Below are 14,375 nucleotides of genomic sequence, written 5' to 3'. Positions count from 1 at the left end.
AAAAAAAATTGGCGCCAGGGCCCCCCCTAAAAAATTTTTTTAAAAAAAAACATTGGCCCCCCATTACAAGTAAAAAAAAAAATTGGTGCCCCAGAGAATATTTTTTAAAAAAAAAACATTGGCGCCAGGGTCCCCCTTACAAGTTAAAAAAATGTGGGGCCCCGGAGAATATTTTTTTTAAAAAAAAACATTGGTGGCCGTGGCCTATAGAGTATTAAAATAATACATTGGTGGCCAGGAGATTAAAAAAAAATTGGTGTTCAATAGAATTGAACTCGTGGCTTCAGGACTTCAACTTTGCCTCCTTTCATACTTTGGGTCTTTTTGCCGCTTCAGGACTTCAATTTCAGCTGTTTTCATGACATTGGGTCTTTTCATCACTTCAGGACTTCGAGTCTTTTTGCAGTTTTGGATCTTCGGGTCTTTTCGCTGCATTTGGGACGTAGGGTCTTTTGCCCGATTTCGGGACTTCAGCTGTTCGGCACCTCAGCTGTTCGTGGACGGAAGAGGCGTTATGGCTGCGGCGCGGTTAAGGGGCTTTTTGAAAGGTTCAGCACAGCTGGGCCCCCCTTCAGGCCCGGGCCCCTGTGCCCCCCTGATGGTGGCCCTGCTCGGGACTAGGGATGGGTGAATTTTTCTGCCTTGTTTCGCTGCACAAATGACACCTATAGACTTGTATGGCATCGTGCAACAAAAATAGTTTTTGACGCCCATAGACTTTAATGGGAATTTCGCCGGCAGCGAATTTATGGCTAAACAAAATGGGTCAAATTCACCCATCTGTACTCGGGATCTGTGGTTTTCCGGATAAGTTATCTTTCCATAAATAGGATCTTCATACCTTAAGTCTTTTAGATAATTATTTAAATTATTATTCCAATAAGAATTACTATAAGGTTCTATTTTATTATTACAGAGAAAAATGAAATTGTTTTTTTGGATTATTTGGATAAAATGGAGTCTATGGGAGATGGCCTTCCCTTCAGAGCTTTCAGAATAATGGGTTTCTGGATAATGGATCCCATACATGTATAATAATATAATATTATATACACAAGGGTAGAATGCATAGCCAACATGGTACCCACAAAGAAACTCATAGAAAATTTATTTTACCTCCATAGTTCATACTCACACTTCCTAATTTATTAGAGCAGGCTGGGTGGATGCATTGGATGCATTTTTTTTATTTTTTTTTTGCAACCATAAATAAGGCTTTTTTTTAAATATTGGAATTGAACTATAGTTATTTAAAAAGGGAACACAACACATTTAACTGTTTTACCTCATCAGCAACCATGATGACAGGGTAGGAATCTTCTGAAAGGTAGTTGAAGAGACACCACAGATGAAAGGCATCTCTGTTAGATAGTGCAGTTTGTACTGGACGGTAGTTTTTCTTTGCTGTCAATGTCCAACATAACTCATGGAAGCTCTCCTTTACAAAGGTCCCTTCCACTGCCTTTTGCAATATCAAAACACAGAGAGAACATATAAAATATTGAATCAAAAAAGGATGAGTAAGTTGGAACTTCCATAGTAAAGGAAGTGGAAATCAGAGCTAAATAATAATTGGTACAATGGGCACAATTCAATTCAATGTAAATGGACCATCTAGAAAAATAGCTAACTTCAAAATGATATGTGATTCTCCACCTTGAGGCTTAATTGCAATTTAATCATGCTGTCTTGGAGAACTGAGTGACCAGGAATCTTTCCCAAAGAAGCATATGGCCTTTGTATACAGTACATTCTTATAAAAACATCTGCTTCCATGCCCTTTACAACTGTATAGATTCACCATTTGCCACCTGACACCCAAGAGTCTCAGAGATCCAGAAGCATTTAGGAAACATTTAGGGCTAGAGCCTGTGTATGGTTTTGTTTTTTTTTTACTTAGCTGATGGTGTGTTCTATGAAATTATATGATTAAGGATTTCATGAGAGTAGCATGGCAGAAGACTATGTGTAAAGTTTTCCCACATGTAAGATAATTTCATTTTTTAGGGGGATGGTAACTATATCAGCACTGCCATCTTCACAGTGAGCCAATTTATTCAGGGCCACTGTGGTAACATAGTAACATAGTAAGCTAGGTTGAAAAAAGACACACGTCCATCAAGTTGAACCTTTTAACTCTTTTTTTTTTAAATCCCATCTGAAGCCTCTCCAATGTGCCTCAGAAGATTCCAAAATGGCAATCAGACTAGTCCCTGGATCAACTTGTACTATGAGCTATCTTCCATAACCTTGTATTCCCTCACTTGCTAAAAAGCCATCCAACCCCTTTTTAAAGCTACAGTATCTAATGTATCAGTCTGTACAATTGATGCAGGGAGAGAATTACACGGGGAGTGAAGTTAGAGATCACCACAGTCTGCTAGAGTGAAATACAGCCTTTCTCCATTCATTTCTATTGAATTTAGACGTATTAAAGGCGTATTTATGAAATAGTGAAAGGGATAGTTCACCTTTTGATAAATACACCTTTAAAAATGATAAATATACCCCCACATCTTCACAGCTCTCACTGTAAAAAAAACCCTTTTGAATATTTAGGCAGGACTTATTTTCTTGTAATCGGAATAGGTGACCCTGCATCAGCTGGAAAGACCTGCTGGTAAATAAAGCATTAGAGAGATTATTATGTGATCTCCTTATATATTTATACATGTCACTGGGAACCCGGTGCTGATCCTTTAATTTTTTGTAGTTCCAATCACTTACTATGCATGGTAGTAATTCTGCGTGTTACCTGATCAGCCAGTGTATAACCACCTTTAGTGCCATACTGCATGTGTTCATAATCCAGCTCTCTGCACATATAGTAATGACAGAGAGGCAACAAGGACATTTTCTCAATTATGGTTAGGCTTGGCGGAGGTGCACACACGACTCACAGCTGGACAACTGCTTCACTTCACAATGAATGGAATTGGACGGATTTGCATTTAATGGATGGTGTGGATGGGTCCTATTAAATTGAATCATGCCCATTGCTTAGAAAGTGAGAAAGAGAGAGGCACTATTTTTGGAGAATTTAGAATCCCACCTTATCCAGTATGTACTGGTTCAAATAAGGCATATAGCCTTGGCTGGATACAGGCCCATCGTCGTCATCACGAAAGTGATCTTCCAAGGCCACAGGGTCATGTGGAATACATAATACAGTATATAGGTTGTGAGACAGCACCTTAGAGAAGGAATGATTTAATATATAAATATAATATATTCATATACAGATGTACTATAGAGAGTTAGAATATATGTATACAGAGATAAAGCTGAGCTGACAGTGCACATAATACTGCATAACTCTGACTTGTGGTGTCCCCCTCCTCCCCATTTCCGTTTCTCTTTCTCTCTGCTATATCCTGTTCTGCTGAGGTTTTCCTGCTGTATGAAGATAAGATTAATATACCAGCACACACATATCACTCCACAAAAAGACAGATGTCCACATGCATATATATATATATCCAATGTAATATAATCTCATTCTCTCCTCCTTTACCCATGTGCCATCTACATTATGTCCTCCCTGTATACCATTTATATATATATATATATATATATATATATACACATATATATACACATATACATATATAGATATATATATATATATATATATAAAATAACAATTCTGATGGTACCCGCACGCCGTCATCGGTTTTCCTTTTCCGAGTGCTTGGTCAATTTAATGTATATAAAAATTCAAAAGGGAACAGCACTGCATATTTCAAAGTTGCAAAAATGTATTATCACATCAAGGATAAAGTGCTTAGTGATACATCAAGAATTTAAATACCCATAAACCCTCCAAAAAAGGTGGCAAACTTACATCATAACCATAGGAAACATACAATTAGTGTACTAATTGTATGTTTCCTATGGTTATGACATTATTTTAAGTTCATACACAAGTACAGAAAGTAAACATTGCTTAAAGGGGTGGTTCACCTTCAAGGTAACTTTTAGTATGTTTAGAATGGTCAAATCTTTGCAACTTATCGATCTTCTTTATTTTTTTATAGTTTTTTAATGATTTGCATTATTTTTCTGACTCTCTCCAGCTTTCAAATGACCCCATCTAAATACAAATACACTGTAAGCCTACAAATGTATTTTATTACTTATGCTTTTATTGAGGATATATATCCAATCCAAAGGGCTACCAGCACTCTCGAAAAAATCAATTTGTATGCCTGGGTGCAGAAACAACAGTATTTACATCATACTTCACAAAGTCCTGAGAGTGTGGATTCTTCATGAAGTATGATATATATATCCTTGAAAAAGGTCCCCAGGTGGGACCGAAACATCGAATAAAGATGTATATCACTTGACAATAAAACACTATTTTTTTCTTCAATACAGTGAGTGCTGATCCTTCTTACTATATATATATATATATATATATATATATATATATATATATATATATATATATATATATATATATATATATATATATATATATATATATATATAAAAAACGAGGACTCAGAGGGACACGGAGCCGCCATTAGGCTGCACCAAGCTTAAGCTTCCACTATTTTTTAACTGGCTAGTAGCCAGTAGGAATATCTACTATTTTTTTAAACGGATTGAGGGGATATGAACTCCGTATGCTGAGCGCTCTGCACTATGTTGAACATTTATCGGCAAATGTATGTGCTATACAATTGTTGCTTTTATGTGTCCAGTCTAATGTAGTAGCAATTTTATTTACTAAATAGTTACAGTTTCACTAAATATTCATGTCTTCACACTAAAGTGTTACTATTTTAAGTTTGTAGCAATATGTTGATTGTTTTTCACTATTCTATGTATATCTACAGTCTACACACGTCACAGTGACGTCACTACTTCCTACTTTCACGCCAAAGGGGGTTTAAAAGGTTGGTGCTTGTTTGTATTTGCACTTTGAGAAAGGCTAGGGTGATAGCCAAAACATTAGTTGTTCTTTTTCTAATAAACACCTTTATATTTTTTGCAAGACCTGTGAGTGCGAGCTTTTACTTTTTACTCTCAAAGAAAGGCTGCACTTCAGGAGAGAAATGCTTTCTGGCAGACTGCTGTTTTTCCTTCCCAATGTAACCGAAGGAGTCTCAGTGGGACATGGGTTTTTACTATTGAGTGTTGTTCTTAGATCTACCAGGCAGCTGTTATGTTGTGTTAGGGACTCGGAGCTGTTATCTGGTAACCTTCCCATTGTTCTTTTGTTTGGCTGCTGGGGGGGGGGGCAGGGGGTGATATCACTCCAACTTGCAGTACAGCAGTAAAGAGTGATTGAAATTTATCAGAGCACAAGTCACATGACTTGGGGCAGCTGGGAAATTGACAATATGCCTAGCCCCATGTCAGATTTCAAAATTGAATATAAAAAAATCTGTTTGCTCTTTTGTGAAATGGATTTCAGTGCAAAATTCTGCTGGAGCAGTACTATTAACTGATTTATTTTGAAAAAATTTTTTTTCCCATGACAGTATCCCTTTAACTGGTCTGTGAGCTGCCTGCATATTAACAGAAACTGAGAGCAAACTGCTGAAACCTGGGACAGACATATACACCATCCTGCACAAATCCACAAACCATTACTGACCTGCTGTCACATACAAAAGGGGAGAACCCTGTGGAGAATTGTGGGACCTCTCAGATAGCAAACATCAGATAAGGAATAAGGAAGTCCCAGTTTTTCCCCATCTCTATCAACCACTTTCCTCAGCATCTGCTTTAGAGTTTTATTAAATCTCTCCACTAAGCCATCTGTTGAGAGTGATATACTGAAATCGGAGAGGTATGGCTTCTGGATAACAGGTGGCATAGTCTATAATTACCAGTATATACTGATGCCCTCGAGTGGACATTAGTAAAGGACCAACCAAATCCATAGCAATCCTCTTAAAAGGCACCTCAATGATGGGTAGTGGAACCAGGGGACTGTGAAAATGTGGCATAGGGGCAGACATTTGGCAAACAGGTCAGGAAGCACAATAGTGCTTTAGTACTTTAGTTATTTTAGATTTTCCCGGCCAGTAGAACCTCTGTATAAGTCTTTCTCTGTTTTTTTCTGCTCCTAAGTGTCCTCCCAGCAAATGCCCATGGGCTAACTCCAATACCAGCTTCCTGTATGTTTTAGGAACCACTAACTGTTCAATTATTTCTTCTTCCCTTTTTGAAACCCGGTATAACAGGTCCCTTTCCATTATAATGTAGGGAATAGCAACCCTCCCACGTGGGTTAACTGAAACCCAATCTACTTCTACCACATTCTCTAGTGTTCTTATCAGAGTAGCATCTTTTAACTGTTCAGTGGCAAAATTTTCCAGATGTACTTCTACATCAGGGAAATCAAGGGCGGGTTGAACATTCTCTGAGGATGCAAACTCTTCCCAGGGCTCTATTGTTTCTCCTGCTAATAACAGTCAGGGGGAACTCTGGAGAGTCCTCACGGGGAATCCCCCGTTGATCCCCATTAACATTTTCATGCTCGGCAAAAACAGATTGGTGATCAGGACAATCCCACAGCTCCCAAAATTTAGGGAAATCCCTTCCCACAATAGCTTCATGTGGTAAGTTGGTAACCACGCCCACCTGATGACATAGGTTACCAAGGGATGTTTTAAACAATACAGTTGCCATGGGATATTCTTTAGTATCCCAATGCACACAAACCACAGCTACTCTCCTACCAATGAGAGTCTCTGGTGACACAATCTTGGTTTTAACTAATGTCACCAGACTTCCTGAATCGAATAATTCCACAGCCTTTTTACCATTAACATAAAGAGTACAGAAATGTTTTTCAGTTCTCTGCATGGTGGTACAGAGGACTGTTGCGTACAGAGACTGCCGCCTGTCTCTAACCAAGTGACATTGCATAGGCTCGGTTACCACAGGACAGTTTGCGGCAATATGTCCTTCTTCTCTGCAGCGATAGCAAACAATCATTTTAGTCATCTCCTGTGAATTTGGCCGTCCAGACCCCTCACGCCATACAGGAGAATAAGTCCCCACATCACCTCTGGCTTTTCCTTTTTCACTTTCACCACCCTCATCCCTTGGTTCAATCTTACCAGAAATTGGGGACGGTCTGGTCTTGTAGTAGAAAGTCGGTGGAGCGATGCTGTTAGATTCTCTGCAGCCAAATACCTTTCGACAAGATCCACCAGTTTATCGGCTGTTGCTGGATCTCCATGGCCCTCCCACTTTTGGAGGGTGACAGGCAGGGATCTCAAGTACTTGTCCATGATAACTTGTTCCACAATCTGAGGTGCTGACAAAGTTTCTGGTTGAAGCCACCTCCTGGTCAAATGTATCAGGTCATACATCTGCAATTGGGGCGGTTTCCCCCCCTAAGTCCATTTATACATGAGCTGAGCTCAAACAGCTAGGGTTGCGCCTAGCCGGGCAAGGATTTCAGCCTTTAAGCGCTCATAGTCTCTGGCTTCCATAGGTTTCAGGTCAAAGTAAGCTTTCTGGGGCTGCCAGTTAACAAGAGGGCCAGCAGTCCAGCCCACTGTTTAGTGTGGGGCCAAACCTGTCTTCTGATATAGGAATGGCACGCATTCTGCGTATTCATGTGTTTTGTCCTGAGCAGCGCCTCACAGTAGGGGGGCGGGGTTGGTATCTGTTCATTTGCCCTTTTCTGTTCAGCATTTGCCTGCTGTTGATTTGCATTCTGCAACACCAGCTGCCTCAATAATTCTTCCATACTGGCCATTTTCCTACAGAATTGCCCGCATGCAACACCATATGTAGGGATTAGCCCAGCAATGGGATACCGGTGACTCCCTGGATGAGTACACTGAATAAATCAGGCACAGTAGAACAAGGGGGCTAAGTAAAACGCACGTGGGTTTTTTTTATTTAGATTTTTATTATTTTGTTTATTTTTTAGATTTTTATTTACACCATTTAGAGGTGAAAAAAACAAAAAGGGGAAAAAAACAAAACAGCAAAATAAACCCTTGCCAGCTAACTATATATTCAGGCTTCCCTGACTATCAGACCGGAAATAACCTAGCGTTGCTCAGATCTCTACATTAGCAATAGCAGTCTTTACCACACACAAAAAGGTTTGTATTTCACCCAAAACACCAAAAGTTTGCCTACCAAAAAAGTCTTTCACAGAACTCCCCAGCATGATATCTCACGTCAGAACTCGTTCCAGGGTGGAGCCAAACCCTAAGCAGGCTGGGAAATCTTATAGCAACCTGGATCAGCAAATTAGATTCTGCTGTGCTCATTAACTGGCCTGTGAGCTGCCTAAATATTACCAGACACTGAGAGCAAACTGCTCAAACCTGGGACAGACATACACATCATCCTGCACAAATCCACAAACCTTTACTGACTATGGGCATATGTGAACATATTCATATTCCATTTCATTAATAAAAAGCTAAGTAACACAAAAATCCACAAATAATCAAACCTAAAAGCAATCCCAAATTGTTTCAGAATATTTCTCTCTACATTATACTAAAAGTTATTAAAGGTGAACAACCACTTTAAGGGTCTCCACAACACTATTAATCCTGTATCCTTCTGCTCATGCATCCAAAAACCTGCATATGTAGTGTGTGCTACAGAAGAATGGGGTTTTGCAATGAAATTTTTTGGAAATAAAATCAAACCATGACAAATAGGCCGAATCAATAAAACTACTTCTAATTCAACAACAAAGTTAGATGAACAAATGATGCTTCAAGTGAAATGTAACTACACTGTACAACAGACCCGGCGGCTGTAATGCAAAATTTAATTAATAGGCATACCTCTGCATTAAGGATAACTTGGAAGATTTATTCCATCACATATGTAGCCTGTGGAGGTACAGTTACTGTATCACCTCACATGTATTAATAGGGCTCTACTGTGGATAGGTCACATGCTGAAATACTGTGATAAGGAACTAACAAACTATACAAGCACATTAACATATCATAATTGGCACTGTATATTTGTATATTACAGACTAACTGCAATGTTTCCTGTTCAAGGGATTGATAATGATTAATCTGAAACTTGTCAAGCAAATATTTTTTCAGTTCCTTTGAACAGGCATGACTCTGGGTCTGCTACAGCCTAGGTTGCTGCCCTCCCCCCTATTCTCTTGTTTAGAACAAGAGGGGGGGGATTTGGCAATGTAAAACAATCCAGAAACATAAGAATTACACACACTGAAACTTTGATATCATCATTCAACTGGATCACCTCCCAAACCACATTTCAGATTATTTGGATATCCTCTAGCTTCATAAATTATTTAAATGAAAGAAAGCAATTTGTTCACTTAATTCAGCACGTAAACTTTGGTACGGGAACAGGGGACAAACCAATAAAATATAAGAGATCTTACCACAAACTTGACATTATTAGTGGTGTAAATATTGTCAGGGAATTCAACACTGGTTACATAGTTAGTTACATAGTTATATAGTTAAATTGTGTTGAAAAAAGACAAAGTCCATCAAGTTCAACCCCTCCAAATGAAAACCCAGCATCGATACACACACCCCTCCCTACTTTCACATAAATTATATATACCCATACCTATACTAACTATAGAGTTTAGTATCACAATAGCCTTTGATATTATGTCTGTCCAAAAAATCATCCAAGCCTTTCTTAAAGGCATTAACTGAATCAGCCATCACAACATCACCCAACAGTGCATTCCACAACCTCACTGTCCTGACTGTGAAGAACCCCCTACGTTGCATCAAATGAAAGTTCTTTTCTTCTAGTCTAAAGGGGTGGCCTCTGGTATGGTGATCCACTTTATGGGTAAAAAGGTCCCCTGCTATTTGTCTATAATGTCCTCTAATGTACTTGTAAAGTGTAATCATGTCCCCTCGCAAGCGCCTTTTTTCCAGAGAAAACAACCCCAACCTTAACAGTCTACCCTCATAATTTAAGTCTTCCATCCCTCTAACCAATTTAGTTGCATGTCTCTGCACTCCAGCTCATTTATAACCCTCTTAAGGACTGGAGTCCAAAACTGCACTGCATACTCCAGATGAGGCCTCACCAGGGCCCAATAATCCCATATACCTATAATAATCCTATAAACCCATATTTATGTTTTCATCCCTTGAGTTAATGCCCTTTTTATGCTTTATTTTCTTTAGTAGCCACAGAATGATGCTGCCCAGACAACTTGTTCTCTACAAAAACCCCTAGATCCTTCTCATTTAAGGAAACTCCCAACTCCCTGCCATTTAGTATATAACTTGCATTTATATTATTTTTGCCAAAGTGCATAACCTTGCATTTATCAACATTGAAAATCAAAGGCATCAGCTTTGTGTTTCCAGTACTGGACAATCAGGGGCAGGTCCACACCATAGGCAAGAAGAATTCATCCTGTACTTCACACCGCCTACATGTAGGTACAGTGATTTTACCTATTTTATAAAGTTAATTTGGAGTCAAGTACAGTAGGTGTGTACAATTAATTTGTGTTGAATCAGTTTATCAGGACATCAAGAAGCCATATAATTGGTTGGTGGCTTCCATTGGTCCTCACTAAGTTTTATTAGTTCATTCTGTTATGCACTTTATACCTTTTGAAAGGGAAAATAAAAGTGTAGACAACCTAACTGGCGCATAGGGTAGAAACCATCTTGGTGCAAATTCTTGAAGTGGCCACTTATTATTACAAATGTTCAAGGAAGCATAATAAAGACAAAATAGATCATCTAATGCCCTAGACATAAGCCCACTCTAAAACAAATATGGCATGCCCCTCAAATGGTTGGAAAAAAATGTTAACACAAAAAACTTTAATAGTTGGAACTTTTGAAGGCAATCACGCTTTAAAATTTGGAAAAACTCAAGCGTTTTTTTAGAACTTTTATGACTTTTCAGGCATACAGGATATGATTGTATATATGTCGGCAGCGCACACTACTATTTAAAATTATAGAAGCTTACAAAGCCATGTACGGCGGTGCGTAAGATAAATATAATTAGTTGCAACAACAAAAAGTTTTTAAAGATCTTATTTTCCGCACACTGTAGATTGCTTCATGTAATATATTAATCAAAATTAATAAATCCTCAGAGAACCCAAAAATTGTTGATTTAATTTTTTGAGGTTTTTTAATTCCAAGTACAACAACAGCCCTGACGAAGCCGCTCAAGGTGAAACGCGCGTTGGCCATGTGGAGGAGAGAAACGCCATCATTTGAGCACATTTAACAATCTGGAAATCAGATACGTGGAACGAGGAGTGACTGGGACCTTTGGCTCTTCAGATCGGCTCTGGAAGTGCAAGCCAGGACAGCTCTGCGAGCAACGTAACCGCCACAGAGACTACACCGACAAGGTGGTAATGTATGCTTGGCGTGTAGCCGACTGACAGTCAACCCTATACTTACTACCTGAAATTTATGTGAGCCGGTCATACTACTTATCTATCTGGATTTTCAGCGCAGTATTTCAAAAGGTACAACTCTTCGTATCTACGGCTGCAAGTGTTTTGAATATATTCCCACACTCTGCTACATTGTTTCTTATTATCAGCAACAAAGTGAATATGTCCTGCATACAATGTTTAAAACCTCTAACAAGCGCTTCATTGTGACTTTTACTTAAGCAGGTTAATACCATGGACATAAGTCAATTTGACAAACAAGGAATGTTGATCCAGATGATGCGTTTTTAAACGTCTCCTCCAAGCCTCATTATCTGCATAATCAAAGATTAGCAGCTAAATTATTTTTTTTAAAATATGGTGCAAACCATATATGGTTCTATATATACATGAATTGTGGTATAATTAATTGTATTTATTAAATTGATATTTGTATAGCATTTTTCACTGTTTTTGTACTTGGAATTAAAAAACCTCAAAAAATTAAATCAACAATTTTTGGGTTCTCTGAGGATTTATTAATTTTGATTAATATATTACATGAAGCAATCTACAGTGTGCGGAAAATAAGATCTTTAAAAACTTTTTGTTGATACAGGATATGATGTCACAAAAGATTGAAGAGGATGTAGCTTCATTTAATCAGTAAAAACTGTAAGTAATCTTACTCATCTACTATGCATACGATTATTCACAGTTTTTATTAATACTTTGCCAGACGTACCACGTACTTTCTGGCAGGCAAGGGCTTTAACTGACAAGCATGTACCTCGTACATGCTTGCAGTTATAGGTGCTGTACTCTGCATCGGTGGCTTTAACTTTAGCAGAGCTTTAGCAGCATTGACAGCCCCATGGGCAACAAGGCTGGTTGGCTGTCATGTTGGTCCATGGTTTGCCTGGGGTCTTTTTACAGTTTGGGTTCTTATGGCACATAAGTCAGTACTCTGTTTTCAGCAGCTGAGTTGGCCAGCGTGAAAATTCATATGCACGTTTCTCATTTTGGGTCTGTACATACCACATACTTTGGTAAGTCATATTGGGCATCAAACTATTCAGTAGACCTCTGACGTCCATATTTATAGTGATTTTTCTTAGTAGGTAAAACATTGTGTGAGATAAATGCGTCAAACTGCAACATTTTTAGGTTTTCAGAAATGTCATATAAACCTCAACATTTGGAAAAGCTTTGCAGTTTGGTGTAGAAAGATGTCTTTATCTTTGTTGGATTTTTCAGAATGTGTACTTTCCAAAAATATATGGTTTTGGGGGGTCTTTTTGCTGTTAGGAGGGTCTTCTGGTACATAATAAGCAGTCACAGGTCTTTGTTCACAGATGGTCAATTGGCAGTGGAGAAAATTCATATGCACTATTTTTATTTGGGGTCCACACATGCCAGCTGATTAGGTATATCTATGCATATTGTGCATCAAACTGTTCTGTAGACCGTTGGCATCAATATTTAGGGTGTTTTGTATGTAAGAAATTGGGTGAGATAAATGCGGCCAATTACAATGTGTTTAGTTAATTTTCAGAAATGTAAAAACCGCTGCCTTTATCGCCAAATTTAGGAAAGGTTTGCAGCTTGTATATGCCACGTGCTTAGGTAAACCTATATATATTGGGCATAAAACTGTTCAGAGCACTCCAGGCTTTCATATTTGGGTTGATTTAGCTTGATACTTAATAGTATGTGGGAAAAACGATGCTGCAGGTTGGAAGCTTTGAGTTGATTTTTGGAAATGTCACCAAAATTGCCAAATGTTCCGCATGGTGGAAATTTTGAGGTTATTTTTGGGAATGTCACAAAAATTGACAAATTTAGGAAAGGTTTGTGGCTTGGTGCTTTGGAGTAGAAAGACATGCATAACCAATTTGGATTCAGAGGATTGTGTACTTTCCGAAAATAAATGGTTTTCTGGGGGTGAACATACTTTTTTCTACCTTTGCTCCCCCAAAACTATGTAAATGTATTGATTTTGCAGTACCTGAAATGACAGACCATATTGGGGTCTTCATTTTGGGGCCCCTATATGCCACATGCTTAGGTAAACCTATACATATTATACAGTGCTACGCAATATGTTGGCGCTATATAAATACATGTTAATAATAATAAAATGCATAAAACTGTTCAGAGGACCCAAGGCTTTCATATTTGGGGTGATTTGTCTTGATACCTAAAAGTATGTGGGAAATACGATGCTGCAGGTTGGAAGTTTTGAGTTGATTTTTGGATATGTCACCAAAACTGCCAAATTTAGGAAAGGTTTGTGGGTTGGTGCTTTGGAGTAGAAAGACATGCATACCCGATTTGGAAGATTGTGTATTTTCCGAAAATATATGGTTTTATGGGGTGAACATACTTTTTTCTACCTTTGCCCCCCCCCTCAAATCTATGTAAATGTGTTGATTTTGCAGTATCTGGAATTACAGAACTGATAGCTAAAATGGGGTGTCTACATTTTGGGGCCCCTATATGCCACATGCTTAGGTAAACATATATATATTAGGCATCAAACTGTTCAGTGGACTCCTTAAAATCATATTAAGGGGGTGTTTTACATCGGTAACTAATGATGTGTGGGAGATATGATGCTGTAGATTGGAAACTTTGAGGTCATTTTTCAAACAAGTCACCAATTTCTATAAAAAATTATAAATTTAGGAAAGAATTGCAACTTGGTAGTTTGGTTTGCTCTTTTTAATAATGCATAGTTTTTCTAGGGTAAACCTTCTGTTAGTGGAGTGTTTGTCCTTGAAATCAGAAGTATCCCGTTTTGTGGAGCAGTGCCTGGAAATTTTGATCTATGCAAGTGAGAAATCTCCATAAAACTATATATATTTGGCATTGGGGCGTTCAGGAGACATATACCTTTCCAAATCTGCTGTGTTTTCATACATAATATAAATTATGTTTCTGATATATGTGAAACATGATTTTTTTCATTAAGCCTATATCTTTTTACAGAAGTGGAATTACACCA

The 14,375-nt window shown here is 38.3% G+C and overlaps 1 protein-coding gene across 1 annotated transcript in view; it reads right to left on the bottom strand.

Moving 5' to 3' along the window:
- Positions 1 to 14,375, bottom strand: part of def6.L (DEF6, guanine nucleotide exchange factor L homeolog) — a 72,958-nt gene that overhangs the window by 42,147 nt on the left and 16,436 nt on the right. The window contains 2 exon segments of the mRNA NM_001089966.1: positions 1,286 to 1,462; positions 3,053 to 3,193. Coding sequence (NP_001083435.1) covers positions 1,286 to 1,462; positions 3,053 to 3,193 — 318 coding nt within the window.

The sequence above is a fragment of the Xenopus laevis genome, chromosome 2L, assembly GCF_017654675.1.
Source record: "Xenopus laevis strain J_2021 chromosome 2L, Xenopus_laevis_v10.1, whole genome shotgun sequence".
NCBI classification, from domain to species: Eukaryota; Metazoa; Chordata; class Amphibia; order Anura; family Pipidae; genus Xenopus; species Xenopus laevis.
The sequence above is the reverse complement of the archived record's forward strand: the minus strand, read 5'-3'. Positions and strand labels throughout refer to the sequence as shown.